Source organism: Amblyomma mixtum, chromosome 4 (genome assembly GCF_055824585.1).
Source record: "Amblyomma mixtum isolate Tamu chromosome 4, ASM5582458v1, whole genome shotgun sequence".
In the NCBI taxonomy this organism is placed as follows: domain Eukaryota; kingdom Metazoa; phylum Arthropoda; class Arachnida; order Ixodida; family Ixodidae; genus Amblyomma; species Amblyomma mixtum.
The window spans coordinates 23,993,124-24,014,966 of record NC_143015.1 but is presented as its reverse complement, the minus strand read 5'-3'; the positions used below and the strand labels follow the sequence as shown (position 1 = coordinate 24,014,966).

Here is a 21,843-nt window from a genome sequence, read left to right as displayed (position 1 = left end):
GCTGAGCAGCTCGCATGCTGTCTGCAGTGTCCCAACAAAATCCTTCCGATACAGCGAGGGCCTCTGTGGCTTCCTTCACAGTGCGAGGGGGCCGAGGCTGCTCTTCTCATGGCCCCTCTTCCTCCTGAGAACCTTAGCCTTGCAGCACGTCCCTGGCAATTTCTTCATCCGTTAGAGAGCTGGCTGTAACAACACCATCATCAACGCCGACGTAATCAGTGAGTGTCACCGCATCTGGAAGAATGTTGACCACGTACAGAAGATTTACGTCGTACTGTTCGCCGACTTCATGGCACAAGAGCATACGTTCCAGCAGGTGCCTGCTGCGGTATTTGATCTTGACATATTTATTATGCATTGGTCCATCAGTTGGAGGGCCGATGTTGTCTTCAGCGGCAAAAAAACGAGTTCAGTGTTGTCCAATCTGGTGGCACTGTTACGTGCTGCTATGTGCACTGGAATTGTCCAGCACTATTAATACTTGCGGTTCCTCGCGGAAAACTGTCAGTCTAACTTCTGCATCCAGCCTCGAAAAAATTTCCGACATCATCCAGGTCTTTTTATTTGCTAGGTATTCCACCAGAAGAGTAGACATGTTCTTAAAGCACCGTGGCTTTTGTGCCTTTCCAACGGCGGCAAGCACTCTGTCCCTGTCATGTTGGCAGTTAAAAGAATGATGACTTTTTTCTTGCTCCTTTTGCCACCGATGCACAGATCTGGTTTCATAGTCAGTCTTGCCTGGCAATTCCTTTAAGGAAAGTGCTGTTTCATCAGCATTAAATATATCATTTGAATCGCAGGCGGCGATGTGTTCGAGCAGCTGAGCGTTCTTTCAGTTGCCAACGTCTTCGTTGACAGCACCTCTTTCGCTGCACACAGTCTTAAAAAACGAGACCATGTCTCTCTCTCTGAAGCGCTCACACCACCCTTCTGATGCTTTGAATGCATCAATGTGCATCATCAGTGCGAACCTCTCGGCTTGCGCCATGATGAGGGGTCCCCCACTCAATGGCAGGTTCGCGTTACGTTGACCACCCACCGAAGCAAGGCTACTTCGGATGAGCTGCTGTTCGCAGATGCTTTCGTGACGCTCGGAACTTCTCGCTTCTGAACACCTGGAGCATCTGTTCATTCTTCACATGCGTGCTCAAGGTACTTCCTTTCACGTCGTACTTCTTCATGGTTTCTTGTCTAGAGAGCCTGTCCTTCAGGGACCGCAAAATTTCCACTTTGGTAGCCAAGACCTTGGCCTCGTACTTCGGCCGTTTCGCTGCCGTTGCCATCGTTGGCGAATGCGGTGACCCAGGTGCACAACAGAAAAGCACCAATAATAAAGTTCAATAACTTACCCGCACTAAATCCAGCGGTCCGCGACAAAACAGCATACAAAGATGCAGCTGACTGACAGCAACAAAATGACATAATGGCACCGCCGATAATGCCGACACGTGAAAAAAAAAACAAGGAAAAGCGCCCATCAAGCCACAAGTCGAGCCAACTTAATCTATTGATATCCGTAGCAATGCTGTGTTTGGGTATCGCTTTTGTGCCATGTTTGCCTTATTTTCGTTTTTGAGCCTCGGTGGCTGCCCAAAATCATACGACGGTGGAATCCGTCTGAATTTACGAGAGTTTCGTCCTATACACTCATATGTATAATTGTAGGGACCAGGCGCGGAGACAGACTTTTTCGATTTTCCGAACTAAAGAAAGTCGATTTAACCAGCTTTCACTGCATATAGTTGGGAGGGCAGCAATATGAGAAAATGCAAAATTCCAGTGTTACCTTTCATAAAAATTGGCACTCAAGGCATAATGCAGCAGTGAGTTACAAATACAGTTGGAATCTCCTGCTATGTGAAATTTTCCAGAGGAAAGGAAAAATGAGGATTGTAGAACATTCAACAGTACTACATGCAAAGTTATGTAATCTATTATGGTGAACAATGTATAAATACATCATGCGTGGTAAAAGAGCCAAACAATTCAAAATGAACAGGCATACTTCTTGTAGCAGTCACAGTCATATATTTCCCAACTAGTGCACTGCTCAGCAGACAGCCAACACTTCCTGAGGTCATTCACAGTTATGCAGGTGTTCAGACACCATTCAGCACCGACTGTGTGATGACACGTACAGTAATTGACTGCAGCGTACAGTGAATGAAGAACCAGAAAAGATTAAGACTGGAAATCTGTTCTAGAACTCCCATTAGTTCAGTCACGGCAATCCTTTTGGGTGTCAGGGCCTACTTTGCTGGCTGCTCCAGGGCTCTTTTGGTGGGTGCCACAGAGCCACTAACTGAGCGTTCAGCCAGCACCTCACTCGTCCATATGGCCTGGGCCCCATCTTTACAGACCAATGTTGCCTTTTTCGCACTGAAAACCTTTACAGCCTGGCCCGCGCTTATGACTACACCTTTTGTCAGGTTGCAAGAAGTGCAACCAACATAATTAAAGGCAAAAAATTTGCCTTTCCCAGTGTGGGTTGACCTTATTGCACATGCACGGCAATAAGAACCGGCATGGTGGCTAAGTGTTTAGGGCAATCAGCCACACATTTATCAGCTGAGATGGGTCTGTTCATTTTTCCATACTTCCCATTCTTGTGGACACCAAAGCATACATATGATTGGTGTTGCTACCAAAAATATTTTCTTCCAGATGTGCAGCCTGGCTACGCAAATTTCTTGTGTCTAATTAAAAGGGCATATAAACTTCTGCTGTATTTCACAGTAATGCAATGAACAGTGGCCTAGTGAGTGACAGTACAGGTCAAAGTGACAGGCACCGGTTTCTCTAAGCTGCCCAGACAACGTTAACCCTTTATGAGACAAAAGGTGGCTGCGGATATTACATACAATTTGATAGCAATATCAAAATCTGCTGCTCCTTTTACACTGGAAACAAAAAGAATTATCATTTTCCACCATATTGTTGTCATAATGAAAGTGGGACGTATGTGTCCCACTGCCCCTATGAGGCACACTTTTCAAAGTGGGCACTATTGTCCAACTGACATAATCGAGTATATATTTTTTATTTTCAACAAATTGTTATCTCAAGTGCATATTTAGGCTGATAATTGAGTTATGCACTTGAATATCTTGACTGAAAAGTAGCACGACCCCGCCCCCCCCCCAAGAACCACAAGCAAGACATTACATAAACTGCAATGTGCTGAAAATGGAATGGCAGAAACAAGCTGCACAAAGAGGCACTTCGCACTTTCAGCATACAAATGCCGTTGTCACTTCTTTTTCTTTAGTGGAACTCCACCGGCACCTCCTTCTGCCAAGAACCTTTATGGGATGATGTTCGTTCCCTTGAAAACGGACTTGATGTGGCACACCCATCATTTTTTTGTCCACTCTTGCGACCGCTGTTTCTGTATTTGAAGGCTGGCGTTCCTCTTCTGGACTTGAATGTCTGGCGCTTGACTAGTTCTGGCCCAAGCATCTCACGGAACCACAAGTACTCCACGGGTTAGTGGTGTCAATATTGAATAAGAGAATTCACAACAGCTGCATCTAATAAAATAGCCTGTGCCAACCCTTTTTCGACCTCCTGTCAGCGATGTAAGCGTTGCGTTTCTGATCAAAGCAGTCAACACCTCCCACCTACTTAAATATAGTCCGCAATTACTTTAGGGCATGAGACGCTTATCTTGCAGCCATTCGAAAGTGTGCGCTTCACATCCACCTCTTTTGATGGGTCATGAAAGTTTGAGAGCATTGTTACATTCTCGTCACGCCACTATGTATAAACATTTCCAAGCCATGAATACAATAGCAGCTACAAAGCTTTCTACAGGCCTTTCGCTAAGCAATATGCGGATATGAACTATTAAAACAGTGGCTTTGGAGAGAACATTTGTTTAAGGCAAGGATTCAAATCTTCCGTTACTTAGTGTAACATTAACAAATAGTTATGTTCACATAAAAATCCTGATGTCCTCCTGTTTTTAAAAATGATTTACTTACGAGGTGCAGGCTCTTTGTCGGGCAGAGAAGCCGGCCTCATGACCTGGCTGTCAGCTGGACAGCACGACATAAAAGGAGACGAATATTCAAAAAGCAAAATTATAACGCCAATTCTTCATTCACCCACTGTAACCACAATTAACTATTTTACTACTAAGTGTTGTACTACTTGCAAGGTGGCAGTGATGACACGCTGCTGCTTGAACCTGCTGTGTCTGGCTCCATGCTGCTTGAACCTGCTAATGCTCCCAAACTACACAGGTTCATGGCTGCACTATGAACTGGTGAAGAACCTGCATCTGCAAGTCTCCCCGCTGGGGCATCTGCTGCTTGCAGATGCTAGCGAGTTGTAACACCATGGGGTATCCCGAGCATCCGCAGGGACATCCCCGCAGGGGGATGATGGTGTGAGCAGTGCGCCACCACGGACCCGAGCACCCGCGCTTAGCCGTGTGTGGCATCGCCGTGTCCGGGGAAAAGGGGATCCTAGTGGTTGAGCCGATGCCGAGCGTTCGGGCCCTTAAAGCCCCTCGGCGGAGGCCACACACCACTTCATACCTCCCAACCCTCCTGATTTCCCCGGGAGACTCCCGTTATTTGACTGACCTTTCCGACTGTACGCTTTCCAAATGTATAATAACTGCCATTGTTTCTTAGGGCCACGGTATCGGTACTCTGTTTTTGTCTTTTATATTCTTCGCATTTTGCTCTTGGCTATTCCTGATGGCTTCACTTTTTTTTCTGCTTATATGGTATTGATCATCATGCTGGCCCGAGTTTTTGCACATTTGGTTATTCTTTAACTCTACACCAGCAGCTTTTTTGTTCTTTCGATGGATTCCATTTTTTTTATTTTAGTACATTTCGTAGTGCAAAGTACTGTCTATAATTTGCAACAGCTCCGGGATCTTTCTCGTGTTTTAGAGTGGGAATGACTATCAGCTATTTGTGGCAGAAGGCAGTCGTCCGGTTGAGAAAAGTTTTTTTCTGATGCTTTTATTGAAGGAAATTTGAAGAATTTGCACAGAAAAATGTTTAAGGCACTGGTCTATAATTTGCAACAGCTCAGGGATCAGGGCAGAAGGCAGTCGCCCGGTTAAGAAAAGTTTTTTTCTGATGTTTTTATTGAAGAAAATATACAAGTAGTCTGTAAATGAATATCTCGCTCAACATTCTAATTTTGCACAGAAAAATGTTTAAAGGCACAGGTCTATAATTTGCAACAGCTCAAGGATCTTTCTAGTGTTTTAGAGTGGGAATGACTATCAGCTATTTGTGGCAGAAGGCAGTCGTCCGGTTGAGAAAAGTTTTTTTCTGATGCTTTTATTGAAGGAAATATACAATGAATATCTCGCGCAACATTTGAAGAATTTGCACAGAAAAATGTTTAAAGGCACTGGTCTATAATTTGCAACAGCTCAGGGATCTTTCTCGTGTTTTAGAGTGGGAATGACTATCAGCTATTTGTGGCAGAAGGCAGTCGTCCGGTTGAGAAAAGTTTTTTTCTGATGCTTTTATTGAAGGAAATATACAATGAATATCTCCCTCAACATTTGAAGAATTTGCACAGAAAAATGTTTAAAGGCACTGGTCTATAATTTGCAACAGCTCAGGGATCAGGGCAGAAGGCAGTCACCCGGTTAAGAAAAGTTTTTTTCTGATCTTTTTATTGAAGGAAATTTGAAGAATTTGCACAGAAAAATGTTTAAGGCACTGGTCTATAATTTGCAACAGCTCAGGGATCAGGGCAGAAGGCAGTCGCCCGGTTAAAGGGACCATGAAAAGAATTTAAAGCCGCTTGTAAATGTTAGAACTGATGCTCAGAAGCATTGACACCAAGTATGAGTCTTCGGAACTGAGCCGGCAATTTATTATGAATTTTTGAAAATCTTGTTTTTTAAAATTCGCGGGCCGCTTGGTGTCTTCGTAGGGAGCAATTCTGCAACCAAAATCGGGAAAACAGACGTCACTAGTCCCATGACGTCGGCAGGCCACCACACGCTGTCATTCGCTAGAGCCGCGGCAGCTTCGACGTCACGGGCACACTTCCGGTAGCGGTGAAAATCGTCTGCTCGAGCTGCCGCGCGACCCCCTCGGGCAAGCGCGAGCGAGGGCATTGCCTTCGCGCATATGGTTTTAATTTACCTCTGCCGCCTCTTTCTGTCACGAGTTCGGGAGCCACTACGGCCCACTCGCAGTGCCTTTTTCGACCGCCCAAGATGAATACGCCTTGCTGTGTCGTCGGCTGCAAACCCAGTGACTGGCGAGGTGTTGAACTCAGGCATGTTATTCCTAGAGACGTGCGTGAGCGAGCAGCCTGGATGGAGCGCATCGGACTGCCAGCGTCGCACGCCCGCCGAAGACTCCGCGTTTGCTGTCGACACTTCTCACCTGACGCTTACTACTATAACCCAGCGCTCGTTCGACAGTCAGGCATGAATGTCAAGCACCTGAAGCTTCGACCGAAGTCCCTGCCGACACTGTTTCTTGCCGCCGGGAAGGTGAGTTTCCAGCTTGCAGCGATCGGTATGAACGTTTACACGATATGATCTGCGATGGAAGACAATTTTATCTACGAGAACTTAAAAAAAGTTGCCGCATTTACTTAGGGCAGAGGACGAATTCGAAGCGTTAGCTGTCGCGGAGGGCCTTGGCCTGACGGCTACGTACTGCTGCGGTACATTCGGCAGCTGCTTCGACATGCGGTCCCGACCTTCTTTCACTCCCGTCTGTTTTACGACTGTAATACCGTATGTTCCTTGTGTTCTAAGTCGGGCGGCGCGATTTTGCGATCCCGCAGCCGGGTGTCCAGCATTCGACAGCTAGGCTCAGTATATGCACGGCGTTTCACGCCAAGACTTGGCAGCATCGGTGTGGCGGCCGAACCAGCGCACAAAAAAAAATAAAACATTGTGTGAGCCGGGAACAGGTGCTTCTACGGAAATATGCGAACTGCCTTGTGTTCTGCGGACGGCCCTTTATTCCGCTGACATTCTTGATGGTGCCGAAGCGTCGCGGGCCTCCGCCATCTGACATTTCCGCGATGGGCCAGCAAGTTAATGGCCCTGCCAGTTAGCTGGGAAAACATCCTTCGAGAGGTGATCAACGCACAGGTGCGGCGGGAAAGGAAAAAAAAAAAACACGCGATAAGAGCACGAACTTCTCTGTTTGCGAAACCTACAAAAACATACAAATGCATGTCTAGTTTAGCAGCAGGCTCCGACCCAGTGGCGCGTAATTCTACAAGTACCTAGACTTTAACTCGTGGGCCGAGAAGTTAGGTCTTGCAGTGTGTTCTCTGTGTGAGAATTTTTTTTTAGTTAGTTAGTTTGACTGTCTGTGTGACTCAGGTTCTGAAACTGTTTGCGCTTGTACATATGTAAATATATTTCCTCGTTTAATCATCTGCATTCATCAATCGTCTCCTTCAACACCGCCGAATTCACCACCTTTGGAGCGGCTCCTGAGCCCCTCCGAAAAACGCGAAAGAACCATCTAGAAATTACTGGTGGTTTGAAAAATCATGCTTTTTTTTTTCAGCTTGGCAGCATCCAACAGCAGCGTGATGGAGTGCAGTCCACTACTCTTGCTCCATCTTATGCTATCCAACAGCAGTGTGATGGAGTGCAGTCCACTACTCTTCCTCCACCGTACGCTATCCAACAGCAGCGTGATGGAGTGCAGTCCACTACTCTTGCTCCACCTTACTCTAGCCTGGTGAGAACACATATTGCATATGGTACATAAACTTGTAAGCAAAATGTGTCTAGTGCCGGTGGCTAATTGAACCGTTATTAGCTACCATTTGATTTTTCCAACTAATGTTTACTTTCAAGTACAACGACGCCTCTATTAAAACTAGTGAAAGGGCTGAAAGATGGAATTCATAAACAAAAAACGGAGACAAATATTTTGAGTCGAATAGTTTTGCAGCCTCCTGGAGGTGAATGATGTCTGCAGCTGCTTCAGTGTACCAGTGCTTGCTTCACAAGAGTACAGATATTCTGTGTTTGCATGTGCCTTACTTTAGGAACCAGCGCACACTTGCACATGTTCTGCTGCCAAATTCACATGGGCAACACAGACCACGAAGGAGAGCCTGTGTGCAAGCGAAAGAACGAAGGAGTGCCAGTCTGTTGGTAAGTAAAAAAAATGTCAATAAAGCAAGCAGTTTGTTGAGCTAAAGTATTCCGGTACTTTATATATGTCTGTACAGCTTTAATGAAAATAATGCCAGTTCGAAGAAGATTGAAACAAGAGTGGGATTATGAGAGGAAAGAGGTTGTACTCTTTCGTGTCATCTTCCCAGTTTCCTTTGTGCATCTGCTTTTGTATGGTGTTATCTTCCTTGACGCAATGCACCAACCAGCCCAACAACGTGTTTTATTTGTATAACTGCACAACTGTATGCAGTAATAATTGTTTTCCACTGTTGTAGCTACACAGGTATCTCTGGGCCTGAAGATGCTGGTTTCGGCCGGGACCCAGACTGATCCGTGTCCCCTCCAGGAGGCTCCAGCAGAGAAATTTGTCTGCAAGCAAGCCGATAAGCACACTGAGACGCTCTTACTATCGCCCACCAGCTTCAGGTCTCGTGGAGCCTCAACACCACTGCCGACCATTGCCTCAGCTATTGAATTGACACCGCTGTCCCCAATTGCCTCGGTGCCTGTGCCACTACAGCATGGGGAATCTTTCTGCGACTGGCAGGAAGATGATGATGAGGAAGAACAGCCGGCAGAGCACGACACAACGTACATGCCATCATTTAATGACACCTTCAGCAGGTACGCAAAGAGTGCCGCTGCTACCCAAACTGTATCACCTGCTCACGTAGTCTAGAGCATGCTTGTAGTTATCATAACGGAGCGCTACTTTCTGTACATAAGTGCATTAGCCATTAGTTCTCACTGCATTTTACTGTATATTGTATTGCCAACTGAACACAATTAATGGGCCTGCACCTAGACTGAGACCTCCAACAACACTTCTGATGTGGTGCTGAAGGCAACTTGTTACACTGAGGGATTATGTAGTGTTCTCATGAAATATGCATGAGCTGAAGCGTTTGTTAATACTCAAGAGAGATAACATGAGGTACTTTGAAGCACAACAGCCCTGGTAGCCCTTGACGAGTCTTCCTGATCAGCATTGTGAAATAAGCAAGGGCTTATTTTCATGTATTGGTTCCCTTCAGTGTAAAACACCATGACCTACTCTCAATTTTCATGACTGCGATAAAGAAGATATAAGTCCATACCAAGCTGTATGTACATAAGAAAGCCTAGGTGAGCGAAAGGAATGTGCTGCGAAAGGAAATGTACTGTATTTTATTTGCAGCGACCAAGGAAAGGATGTCCAGGCACCCCTCCATACTGAACGGAAGTGTATTATATTTGAGAGCTGTCTGCGAGATCTCATGGGCATGTGTCGTGTGTGCAGCCAAGTGTGCTGCGGTGACTTCACTGTAAGGGGCACCCTACTTATAGTGGAGGGTGCCTGTCCTCAAGGCCACCACACTTCGCTGCCTGGATTCCATCAATGTGCAAGTGATAACGGATCGCATTTTCTACAATTACCAGCGGGGATTCCTTCTGCCAGCTATCAATGAGGTCTGGCTTTTTTCCGACTTGAGCGCTTTCAAATTTAAACAGTGTGACATGCACCCCGGTCAGTAAACTGGCATGGCAAACAGTAAAGGCATAATGGAAACTTCACCTGTTAAGAAAATGTGCCAGCAAATGAACATAATAGAGAATGAACATAAGTAACACGCATATTACAGCAAATCTCTATGCCTGTTTTTTTCACAGCCTACATGCAAACAGGCATGCATGCACCTACACTGCTATAACTGCGGGATCGAAATATGGAGCATGTGATAAATGTAAATATTAATGATATATGGATGTTATGAAATACCTTTTAATAACTAGATTACTTTTGTATTTTGTAAATAGTGTACAAAGCTCTCCCCGGTCATTTCTTGCTGTCGCTCCCCTCTACACTTTTGCTCACTATGCTCTCCCTTTCCCTTTAATTTCCGCCAGCTGCAGCTTGGGTGCTTAAACTCTTTTCGTCACCTTTTTTGTCTTTTTTAAAAATGAACCACTACTACATGGGAGGACAAAAGAATGTTTGATTTTGCATGCAGCTGTTTGAGCAACGGCAGGCCTTGCTGCTGGCTGACCTAAATGGTGTGGCGGTGGACCTAGCAGGCGATGGGCGATGCGATTCACCAGGCTACAGTGCCAAATACTTGACATACAGTGTGCTGGCCATGCAGCTTGGGCGCATTATTTATACCGCACAAGTGCAAGTTGGGGAGGTGAGTTTTTGATATCCCAGCTTTCAAGCAGTGAGATGAACCAGTACAGTAAGCTAATTGTACTCCTCTATGCAGTCACCTGCGGTCCCGAACAGTGTGTCCATGGAAAAGCAGGGGCTCATCAAGTGCTTGGATGCTCTTGAAGAGAAGGGCATTGCCGTAAATTCCCTAACCACAGGTACTGTTGCAGTTGCTGTTTGGCAGTATGAAAAAACAAAAAACTTAAAAGCATGCGATGGCACCAATATCGACAGTCTAGTTAACCATATTCATTGCAGCGACAGTGAATTCGTTTAGCTTCACATGTTAAACATGCGGCAAGCTATTGACATTTTAGACAGTCCAGAGTTATAACTATATCCACTTTGGAAATGCACTGTTCCCTAGTGGCTTGTGCCACTTGCTCGCCAGTTTGAATTTTGTGAATGGCGTGAACTTTTACAGATGCCAACCTCAACTACAGACAGTGGCAAAGAATAAAACTGATTTAACTTCTGCGACTGCCTTTTTATTTGCTGGCATGGGAAAATGCAATATTGAAATGAGAACTCCCAGGTGCTGAAACTAAAGGCTGTCGGTTTTCTTAATACAGACCAAGGCTTATTCCTTAGCACAAAGCTCATGGAGTGAACGTCTACTTTTCCAGACCGACACCCTGGTGTGAGGAGCTACTGCAGAGTCAGCAGGCCACAGATGACACACTGGTTTGATGTTTGGCATGTTGCCAAAGGTGAGTTTTAGTGTGGGATCTCTTGGGTGGAGATGTCAAGACATGTTTATAAATGTGTTACTCCCATGCATTCTAGGCCTCAAGAAGCAGCTGTGGGCTTTGAGCAAGAAGCACCCCGTCATTGCAGAATGGATGCAGTGCATAGTGAACCATTTATACTGGGTAGCTGGCGCTGGTGAAGGCAACGGGGTCCTCGTGGTCAGCATGTGGAGAAGTCTCCTCAACCACATCTGCAACGTCCACGAGGGCCATGATGGACCCTACTGCAAGTGCATGCACGGCCCCATGGGGGACAGGCACTGGATGAAGCCAAGTAAGTGATGCAAAAAGCTTCGTGCTGAACACTGTTTATTTTATTTTTTATGCTTCTGGTGAACAGCTTGCAATGAAACAAAAACAAAGGCAATGAAAAAGGAGACACCTGACTGCGGGCCGCACTCTATGACAAAAAGAATTTGCATGCGTTGCGCATTGCATCGCGAGTAGCGTTTTGATTTTTTGGTTTTATTTCCTGAAAATTTGGTGCACCTTTTTTTGCAATTAATGCACTACTCTTGTGCGATCAAAAGTCAATTGCAGTTTGTCTCTGATTAATGCACCAATCTTGTGCGATCAAGAGTCACTCGAAGTTTGTCTATGTATTCTTGGCAGCATTAACAGTTTATACCAGTCATTAACATGCACATGGTAGTATTTGGAGCTGTAGTACTCTGGGCTAGATATGCAGCATCTATACTTTATGGGCAAATATGCATGCAAAGTTTTATATTTATTTTTTTTGTAGCCTCGGAAGCCTTCACGAGCCTCAAAGCAGTCATAGAGTCTGCTCCACTGCTACGCGACCTTCACAAGCTCTCTCCAGCATTTCAGACGTTCTCATTGGAGTCCTTCAACAGCGTGCTCATCCGGTTCGCTCCTAAGGCCAATGCTTTCTCTCCGGATATGATGCAGGCAAGGTACATGAGAACGCCGACAGAGAACAAGCTGAAACTAAGGAAGGAGAGAAGCAGTGGAAGGTGAAGTCTTCCAAAGCAAGGAAAGGGCATTTCACAGTCTCCCCCTTGGAAGAGAAGCTCACATATGGTAAGTGGTCATTAAACCTGTGGGAAACTTAATGTCTACTTTGAAAATGCAGTGCACAAAACAGTGTCATGCTAATGAACAATTTTTCTAGGCTGAAAGGCTGTATCTGCTCCGGAAATGAAACCCTTAATTCCTAGGCTGTTGAATAAAAGCAGACTGCTAAGTCCACTACGATGAAAACAAGCTAGAATAGAATACTGTAGTGTATAAATGTTGTACAGGGGATTGTGATGTGAAACAACAAGGATATCTTCAGAAGTGTTAATTGCTGGGCTAGTCGGTACTATAGTTGGGACATGTTCGTAGACACTAGCGCAACGGCTCTAGGCCAAAGAAGAGCACAGAAGGAAGGGTGGAAAGCACTATATCTCCTTGCAGATTACGTCGATGCCTTGCTACAAGCCTCGATATCCCGCTGCAAGGAACATTCTTACAGGGAAAGCTTTGACAGTTACCAGACCTTGCCGACTAATTGTATGTCCAGTGGCTATGAAAGGCCAGCAAAGGAAGATTTAGTTATATCACATCGTTGCCGTTTCAAAACCCCAGAAGCTGAGTGCAATACCTAGGCACTCTTCATGATGCACAACTTACGCAGCCTCTCAATGTTCGACTGAGCAGAGCTGTTGACACGACGAACCGCAGTGGTAGCCAAGTGTTGAGCGTCCACCTCGCATGCGGGAGCTGCCGGATTCGATCCCCAGTGCTGCCGGGTGGCCGTCGGTGATACAATGGGTACATGCTTTCCCTTGGTTTGGTGGTCGGCTCGGTTAGGGTGAAATGCTTGGGGAATGGGTATTTGACGCCACCTTGAAAAGTAGAAAATATATTGTGTCATGGTGTTCTCTAGTCATAGCTGGCCTTGCACCATAAAAATCCATAATCATCAGACCTGGCGAAGGCACTGACCATTGCTTGCAAGAGGGTGTACATACATGTGGGCAGCTGCCATGACAGTGGCTGAAATAAAGTGTTGTGAAAGCCTATAGTTATGTTGCTATGTGTCACTGAGAACACAGCTCAACAAGACCAGCTACTCCCATTTGTGGATGATTTATACATAATACAACTGTAGCTATACCTAGCTGCAAATTAGCTGCAAGCAATTTCACAGTTGAAACGAAGCACAAGATAAGTCTTGCTTGCTTCATGCTTCCTGATTAAATAGATAAGATCAGTTTAGGGGCAACCACTCACAGTGGTAGCTAAATGGTTTTGATACAGGGCTGCTGCACACCAGGAAGCGGAATTAAATCCTGGCCACATTTCCACGAGGGTGAAGAAAAAAGATGCTGCTCTTCAACTGCAATCGAAACATAAGACAGAGCGTCAGCACTCACACCTGCTTAGAAAGCAAACAATACCCGTCCTGCGAAAGGTGTGCAATAATTTCGCACCTTATATCAATGAAATGCCATTCCTCCCACATTTATTCATGACATGGCACAAAACAATCAGGAGTCCTGATGAAGAAAATGAGGTTTTTATACTGGGGCAGCTTAAAAATGAAGGGCACTGACATGCAGGCACAGTGATAAACTTCAGAGGTCAGCATACAGAGAAGCGACATTCACCTTGAACTACACGGCAGGATGTCTGAACCCTACGTAGCTGGCAGAAGGGAATTGGCGCCTAATGCGAGCGACGACACAGGCTGGCAGCACCACTCTGTTCCCTGTGCCCAGCGTGCCCCAGATCCAGCGCGTGAAGAGCCAGTAGGCTACGTGGCGGTATTGTCTGAAAATAACAAGCGTTACAGCAGGGCATAAAGCCACGTTTTTTTTTGTTTTTTGCGTGCCGCTTCACTGCTACGCACCTATTCGAATCGTCGTCCTCCTCGCCGTCAACACCATTAAAAAATTCTAAAAAAACAGCCCGCAGCACCTGTGGGGTGCAGCACAGGCTGTCGAACGCAGGGTGCTCGGTGATGCAGTCGTCTTCCTGCTCGTTCACTGCCTCTGGCACGCCACAGCAACACAGTCGTTCTTCACGGGTCGCCGTCTCCTCGCAACGGCCACAACTGCACCTGCGTATGCACAATATGACGAAGAGCCGAGGTGCGTCCGCCCTATCTTGTCGTGCACCGTTTGCGTTAAGCGGACATGAAACGGGTCTTCGTGAACGAGAGCTGCGATATCTGTTATCTACCTTGGCGCATAAAATAGAAGTTTATGACAGACGATGCAAATGTAATCACGCATACGTTACTCACCACGGAATGTCGTCGTCTCCGCCGCTCTCGGGAGAGTCCGATGAACCCGCCGAGTCGCTACTGTTGTCGCCGGCATTCAGCCGGTACGGCGTGAATGCATAGGGCTCGATGCCCATCGCGGCCGTAACAGCGAGCAATCGCGCCTCGAGGTCCGGGTCCATTCTGCCAACTAGCAAAGAAACCCGACGCGCGCCGCAATCCAAGAAAGCGCCGAGACCGGAGAGACGCTGCCGACGCACGCTGCTCCTCGGGAGTGCGACAACCGGAAGTTGTAAACCGAACGTCATCGAATGACGTATTCATGGGCGGAGCCCAGTCCCGGAGCTGTTTTCTTTATTTTTTTCTGGTGCCCCGCGCGTACGAGTTGAGGGGGGAGAGGAGGAGGGTGATTTTTAATCGCCTATAACTTCGTTATTATTGATGCTAGCTCAAAAATTCTTGGGCTGGAGTGACGAGTGATGGATTGCCTATCTTTACATAATCTCAATAAATTTGTTTCATAGTCCCTTTAAGAAAAGTTTTTTTCTGATGTTTTTATTGAAGGAAATATACAAGTAGTCTGTAAATGAATATCTCGCTCAACATTCTAAGATTTTGCACAGAAAAATGTTTAAGGCACTGGTCTATAATTTGCAACAGCTCAGGGATCAGGGCAGAAGGCAGTCGCCCGGTTAAGAAAACTTTTTCTGATGTTTTTATTGAAGAAAATATACAAGTAGTCTGTAAATGAATATCTCGCTCAACATTCTAAGATTTTGCACAGAAAAATGTTTAAAGGCACTGGTCTATAATTTGCAACAGCTCGGATCTTTCTAGTGTTTTAGAATGGGAATGACTATCAGTCAGCTATTTGCGGCAGAAGGCAGTCGTCCGGTTGAGAAGTTTGTTTCTGATATTTTTATTGAAGGAATAGTCTCTAAATTAATTTCTCACTCAACATTTGAAGAATTTGCACAGAAAAATGTTTAAAGGCACTGGTCTATAATTTACAACAGCTCAGGGATCTTTCCAGTGTTTTAGAATGGGAATGACTATCAGTCAGCTATTTGCGGCAGAAGGCAGTCGTCCGGTTGAGAAGTTTGTTTCTGATATTTTTATTGAAGGAATAGTCTCTAAATTAATTTCTCACTCAACATTTGAAGAATTTGCACAGAAAAATGTTTAAAGGCACTGGTCTATAATTTGCAACAGCTCAGGGATCTTTCTAGTGTTCTAGAATGGGAATGACTATCAGTCAGCTATTTGCGGCAGAAGGCAGTCGTCCGGTTGAGAAGTTTGTTTCTGATATTTTTATTGAAGGAATAGTCTCTAAATTAATTTCTCACTCAACATTTGAAGAATTTGCACAGAAAAATGTTTAAAGGCACTGGTCTATAATTTGCAACAGCTCAGGGATCTTTCTAGTGTTTTAGAATGGGAATGACTATCAGTCAGCTATTTGCGGCAGAAGGCAGTCGTCCGGTTGAGAAGTTTGTTTCTGATATTTTTATTGAAGGAATAGTCTCTAAATTAATTTCTCACTCAACATTTGAAGAATTTGCACAGAAAAATGTTTAAAGGCACTGGTCTATAATTTGCAACAGCTCAGGGATCTTTCTAGTGTTTTAGAATGGGAATGACTATCAGTCAGCTATTTGCGGCAGAAGGCAGTCGTCCGGTTGAGAAGTTTGTTTCTGATATTTTTATTGAAGGAGTAGTCTCTAAATTAATTTCTCACTCAACATTTGAAGAATTTGCACAGAAAAATGTTTAAAGGCACTGGTCTATAATTTGCAACAGCTCAGGGATCTTTCTAGTGTTTTAGAATGGGAATGACTATCAGTCAGCTATTTGCGGCAGAAGGCAGTCGTCCGGTTGAGAAGTTTGTTTCTGATATTTTTATTGAAGGAATAGTCTCTAAATTAATTTCTCACTCAACATTTGAAGAATTTGCACAGAAAAATGTTTAAAGGCACTGGTCTATAATTTGCAACAGCTCAGGGATCTTTCTAGTGTTTTAGAATGGGAATGACTATCAGTCAGCTATTTGCGGCAGAAGGCAGTCGTCCGGTTGAGAAAAGTTTGTTTCTGATATTTTTATTGAAGGAATAGTCTCTAAATTAATTTCTCGCTCAACATTTGAAGAATTTGCACAGAAAAATGTTTAAAGGCACTGGTCTATAATTTGCAACAGCTCAGGGATCTTTCTAGTGTTTTAGAATGGGAATGACTATCAGTCAGCTATTTACGGCAGAAGGCAGTTGTCTGGTTGAGAAAAGTTTGCTTCTGATATTTTTATTGAAGGACTGGTCTCTAAATTAATTTCTCACTCAACATTTGAAGAATTTGCACAGAAAAATTTTTAAAGGCATTGGTCTATAATTTGCAACAGCTCAGGGATCTTTCTAGCGTTTTAGAATGGGAATGACTATCAGTCAGCTATTTGCGGCAGAAGGCAGTTGTCCGGTTGAGAAAAGTTTGTGATATTTTTATTGAAGGAATAGTCTCTAAATTAATTTCTCACTCAACATTTGAAGAATTTGCAGAGAAAAATGTTTAAAGGCACTGGTCTATAATTTGCAACAGCTCAGGGATCTTTCTAGTGTTTTAGAATGGGAATGACTATCAGTCAGCTATTTGCGGCAGAATGCAGTTGTCCGGAAACTATTTTTATTGAAGAAAAATGATTAAAGGCACTGGTCTATAATTTGCAACAGCTCAGGCCACTTTCTAGTGTTTTAGAATGGGAATGACTATCAGTCAGCTATTTGCGGCTGAAGGCAGTTGTCCGGAAGCTATTTTTATTGAAGGAATAGTCTCTAAATTAATTTCTCACCCAACATTTGAAGAATTTGCACAGAAAGGCACTGGTCTATAATTTGCAACAGCTCAGGGATCTTTCTAGTGTTTTAGAATGGGAATGACTATCAGTCAGCTATTTGCGGCAGAAGGCAGTCGTCCGGTTGAGAAGTTTGTTTCTGATATTTTTATTGAAGGAATAGTCTCTAAATTAATTTCTCACTCAACATTTGAAGAATTTGCACAGAAAAATGTTTAAAGGCACTGGTCTATAATTTGCAACAGCTCAGGGATCTTTCTAGTGTTTTAGAATGGGAATGACTATCAGTCAGCTATTTGCGGCAGAAGGCAGTCGTCCGGTTGAGAAGTTTGTTTCTGATATTTTTATTGAAGGAATAGTCTCTAAATTAATTTCTCACTCAACATTTGAAGAATTTGCACAGAAAAATGTTTAAAGGCACTGGTCTATAATTTGCAACAGCTCAGGGATCTTTCTAGTGTTTTAGAATGGGAATGACTATCAGTCAGCTATTTGCGGCAGAAGGCAGTCGTCCGGTTGAGAAAAGTTTGTTTCTGATATTTTTATTGAAGGAATAGTCTCTAAATTAATTTCTCGCTCAACATTTGAAGAATTTGCACAGAAAAATGTTTAAAGGCACTGGTCTATAATTTGCAACAGCTCAGGGATCTTTCTAGTGTTTTAGAATGGGAATGACTATCAGTCAGCTATTTGCGGCAGAAGGCAGTTGTCTGGTTGAGAAAAGTTTGTTTCTGATATTTTTATTGAAGGAATAGTCTCTAAATTAATTTCTCACTCAACATTTGAAGAATTTGCACAGAAAAATTTTTAAAGGCATTGGTCTATAATTTGCAACAGCTCAGGGATCTTTCTAGCGTTTTAGAATGGGAATGACTATCAGTCAGCTATTTGCGGCAGAAGGCAGTTGTCCGGATGAGAAAAGTTTGTGACATTTTTATTGAAGGAATAGTCTCTAAATTAATTTCTCACTCAACATTTGAAGAATTTGCAGAGAAAAATGTTTAAAGGCACTGGTCTATAATTTGCAACAGCTCAGGGATCTTTCTAGTGTTTTAGAATGGGAATGACTATCAGTCAGCTATGTGCGGCAGAAGGCAGTTGTCCGGAAACTATTTTTATTGAAGGAATAGTCTCTAATTTAATTTCTCACCCAACATTTGAAGAATTTGCACAGAAAAATGTTAAAAGGCACTGGTCTATAATTTGCAACAGCTCAGGGATCTTTCTAGTGTTTTAGAATGGGAATGACTATCAGTCAGCTATTTGCGGCAGAATGCAGTTGTCCGGAAACTATTTTTATTGAAGAAAAATGATTAAAGGCACTGGTCTATAATTTGCAACAGCTCAGGCCACTTTCTAGTGTTTTAGAATGGGAATGACTATCAGTCAGCTATTTGCGGCTGAAGGCAGTTGTCCGGAAACTATTTTTATTGAAGGAATAGTCTCTAAATTAATTTCTCACCCAACATTTGAAGAATTTGCACAGAAAGGCACTGGTCTATAATTTGCAACAGCTCAGGGATCTTTCTAGTGTTTTAGAATGGGAATGACTATCAGTCAGCTATTTGCGGCAGAAGGCAGTTGTCCGGAAACTATTTTTATTGAAGGAATACTCTCTAAATTAATTCCTCACCCAACATTTGAAGAATTTGCACAGAAAGGCACTGGTCTATAATTTGCAAGAGCTCAGGGATCTTTCTAGTGTTTTAGAATGGGAATGACTATCAGTCATCTATTTGCGGCAGAAGGCAGTTGTCCGGAAACTATTTTTATTGAAGGAATAGTCTAAATTATTTCTCACCCAACATTTGAAGAATTTGCACAGAAAGGCACTGGTCTATAATTTGCAACAGCTCAGGGATCTTTCTAGTGTTTTAGAATGGGAATGACTATCAGTCAGCTATTTGCGGCAGAAGGCAGTTGTCCGGAAACTATTTTTATTGAAGGAATAGTCTCTAAATTAATTTCTCACCCAACATTTGAAGAATTTGCACAGAAAAATGTTTAAAGGCTCTGGTCTATAATTTGCAACAGCTCAGGGATCTTTCTAGTGTTTTAGAATTGCAATGACTATCAGTCAGCTATTTGCGGCAGAAGGCAGTTGTCCGGTTGAGAAAAGTTTGTTTCTGATATTTTTATTGAAGGAATAAAGGCACTGGTCTATAATTTGCAACAGCTCAGGGATCTTTCTAGTGTTTTAGAATGGGAATGACTCTCAGTCAGCTATTTGCGGCAGAAGGCAGTTGTCCGGAAACTATTTTTATTGAAGGAATAGTCTCTAAATTAATTTCTCACCCAACATTTGAAGAATTTGCACACAAAAATGTTTAAAGGCACTTGTCTAAATTTGCAACAGCTCAGGGATCTTTCTAGTGTTTTTGAATCGGAATGACTATCAGCTATTTGCGGCAGAAGGCAGTCGTCTGGTTGAGAAAAGTTTGTTTCTGATATTTTTATTGAAGGAATAGTCTCTAAATTAATTTCTCACTCAACATTTGAAGAATTTGCACACAAAAATGTTTAAAGGCACTGGTCTAAATTTGCAACAGCTCAAGGATCTTTCTAGTGTTTTAGAATGGGAATGACTATCAGTCAGCTATTTGCGGCAGAAGGCAGTTGTCCGGTTGAGAAAAGTTTGTTTCTGATATTTTTATTGAAGGAATAGTCTCTAAATTAATTTCTCACTCAACATTTGAAGAATTTGCACAGAAAAATGTTTAAAGGCACTGGTCTATAATTTGCAACAGCTCAGGGATCTTTCTAGTGTTTTAGAATGGGAATGACTATCAGTCAGCTATTTGCGGCAGAAGGCAGTCGTCTGGTTGAGAAAAGTTTGTTTCTGATATTTTTATTGAAGGAATAGTCTCTAAATTAATTTCTCACCCAACATTTGATGAATTTGCACAGAAAAATGTTTAAAGGCACTGGTCTATAATTTGCAACAGCTCAGGGATGTTTCTAGTGTTTTAGAATGGGAATGACTATCAGTCAGCTATTTGCGGCAGAACGCAGTCGTCCGGTTGAGAAAAGTTTGTTTCTGATATTTTTATTGAAGGAATAGTCTCTAAATTAATTTCTCACCCAACATTTGAAGAATTTGCACACAAAAATGTTTAAAGGCACTGGTCTATAGTTTGCAACAGCTCAGGGATGTTTCTAGTGTTTTAGAATGGGAATGACTATCAGTCAGCTATTTGCGGCAGAAGGCAGTCGTCTGGTTGAGAAAAGTTTGTTTCTGATATTTTTATTGAAGGAATAGTCTCTAAATTAATTTCTCACTCAACATTTGAAGAGTGCTAATTAACAACTCAGCTTTTGTTGAAAGACCATTCGGTTAAATACAACTGGTACACTTATCAACAAACACAGAAAGACGACACACAAGGGCTTATCGATTCATCTGAAAATCCTACCAACCTTCGAAGTAAAACTTCGCAATTTTCAGTATTACCATTATATCAATTGGCCTCCAAAAATGCCCTTTGAAATACCGTATTCGGACAGCCAGTCTACAGAGTATCTTCTCCTGGTACCAAATGAGAATGAAATGGTCTTAGACGCGTTATCCGCTGGTGGTGTTTCTGTCGCATTGCTTGCAGCCGCTGAATATGTGGCCGCAGACGCTGTGTTGCCCTGTGCAGGCAGCAACTCCGCAAGTCAGCGGATGTACCGGCCGGTGCCTTTCCTGGCAGCTCTGTTGGCCTCACGGTATGACCATGCTCTTTGGCAAGGTCAGCAATTTCTTGGAGCTGTCTTTCCTTTTCATCGCATTGCTCGTCGTTCCTGATCTGCACATGACCACGTCAGTGCATAAGCTAACAAGTTTGCTTAGTGCCCTCAGTGGTGTGGTTGCTCATATTTGCTCCTGCGGCATTTTATGAACGGCTATGCGCGAGAGAGATTTTCGTAAAATACTACAACATTATGCACTAAGTAGATGACTCTGCCCACAAGGGCACACGACACTGATTCAAGAAGAAGAGATGTGTAAACAGTTACAAGTCGGTGCCTTTCCCTACATAAATAGGTCTTTATATGGTCTGGTCATGCCAAAAGAATGAACACATCCCCAGAATAGAAAACACAATTCTTCAGCAGTGGTAAGGGGAGCTGCTGAGCTTGTAACCCAAAAACTAGCACCAGTCAGTAGAACACTGGTGGCAGCCAAGTCCAAGGGGCCTTGGACTGAGGGGCGCCACCCACAAATAATTTTTGCTTAATAAACGCTCTTCAGTTCCTCATGCCCCTGTATGCGTTAAGTGTAACTGTAGGCATGGCGTGATGGCCATCACATATTCTGGTTGTATGAGCAGATCAGTGCAAAAATGGGTGTTTGACTGTTGACTTTAAATATGATTACTGACATGCTTAAGGAAAACCTGTACAACAGGGCAGGATCTATTGTAGACAATTTCATTCGTTATTTCTCTAGTGTGCAGTGTGTGGCCTGTTAATGGACATACCTGGAACCATGAGGTAGCAACATCAGCATGGTGATGAATATAGCTGAGTATAAATAGCAGAAAGACCATGGTGTGTTTTCAGCTGTATTTTATACTTGTTTCCAGCTTCGTATTACATGTACAGGCTGGAACATTTTAATATCTCTTTATAATAATGTGTTCTCTCGAAGTGTGCCGCACATTCGCATTGTCATATGAAGAGTCTACAAAAGTTGCAAGTATGCAT

At 43.5% G+C, this 21,843-nt stretch overlaps 2 protein-coding genes and 1 pseudogene across 10 annotated transcripts in view; 2 read left to right on the top strand and 1 right to left on the bottom strand.

Moving 5' to 3' along the window:
- The first annotated feature begins 5,758 nt into the window (after nucleotides 1–5,758).
- On the top strand, nucleotides 5,759–9,024 carry LOC149345897 (uncharacterized). The gene is made up of 4 exons (XM_089586269.1): nucleotides 5,759–6,484; nucleotides 7,524–7,700; nucleotides 8,014–8,122; nucleotides 8,422–9,024. Exons 1-4 carry the CDS (start codon nucleotides 6,203–6,205, stop codon nucleotides 8,823–8,825), a joined length of 972 nt encoding a protein of 323 aa, XP_089442395.1. The 5' UTR covers nucleotides 5,759–6,202; the 3' UTR covers nucleotides 8,826–9,024.
- A 384-nt stretch (nucleotides 9,025–9,408) lies between these two features.
- LOC149345895 (uncharacterized) overlaps nucleotides 9,409–21,843 on the top strand; it is a 35,438-nt pseudogene continuing 23,003 nt past the window's right edge. The window contains exons 1-8 of the transcript XR_016282547.1: nucleotides 9,409–9,429; nucleotides 9,473–9,595; nucleotides 10,138–10,311; nucleotides 10,387–10,489; nucleotides 10,958–11,041; nucleotides 11,118–11,354; nucleotides 11,826–12,124; nucleotides 20,796–20,885. The product of XR_016282547.1 is annotated as an uncharacterized LOC149345895 (transcript). The remainder of the gene's footprint in view (nucleotides 9,430–9,472; nucleotides 9,596–10,137; nucleotides 10,312–10,386; nucleotides 10,490–10,957; nucleotides 11,042–11,117; nucleotides 11,355–11,825; nucleotides 12,125–20,795; nucleotides 20,886–21,843) is intronic.
- On the bottom strand, nucleotides 12,008–14,587 carry LOC149345896 (P2X purinoceptor 7-like). 8 transcript variants are annotated; one of them, XR_016292346.1, is made up of 5 exons: nucleotides 14,337–14,587; nucleotides 13,699–14,150; nucleotides 13,322–13,427; nucleotides 13,034–13,084; nucleotides 12,008–12,933 (listed from the first exon to the last, which is right to left on the bottom strand). XR_016292346.1 is itself a non-coding variant. In XM_089586272.1 (4 exons), exons 1-3 carry the CDS (start codon nucleotides 14,495–14,497, stop codon nucleotides 13,705–13,707), a joined length of 528 nt encoding a protein of 175 aa, XP_089442398.1. In that variant the 5' UTR covers nucleotides 14,498–14,587; the 3' UTR covers nucleotides 13,162–13,427; nucleotides 13,699–13,704. The 8 variants fall into 8 exon arrangements, 2 of the variants coding, with proteins under 2 accessions (XP_089442398.1, XP_089442397.1); XR_016292348.1 differs by having other exon boundaries at nucleotides 12,008–13,084; nucleotides 13,699–13,861; nucleotides 13,941–14,150; XR_016292349.1 differs by lacking the exon at nucleotides 13,034–13,084 and having other exon boundaries at nucleotides 13,699–13,861; nucleotides 13,941–14,150.

Excerpts from the sequence above, each read along its gene's own strand:
- LOC149345897 (XM_089586269.1), top strand. The coding sequence starts at position 6,203 with ATGAATACGCCTTGCTGTGTCGTCGGCTGCAAACCCAGTGACTGGCGA. Across the intron at positions 6,485-7,523 it reads TGTTTCTTGCCGCCGGGAAG|CTTGGCAGCATCCAACAGCA; the intron begins GTGAGTTTCCAG and ends TTTTTTTTTCAG. Across the intron at positions 7,701-8,013 it reads CTCCACCTTACTCTAGCCTG|GAACCAGCGCACACTTGCAC; the intron begins GTGAGAACACAT and ends GCCTTACTTTAG.
- LOC149345896 (XM_089586271.1), bottom strand. The coding sequence starts at position 14,497 with ATGGACCCGGACCTCGAGGCGCGATTGCTCGCTGTTACGGCCGCGATG. Across the intron at positions 14,151-14,336 it reads GGAGACGACGACATTCCGTG|GTGCAGTTGTGGCCGTTGCG; the intron begins GTGAGTAACGTA and ends GTGCATACGCAG.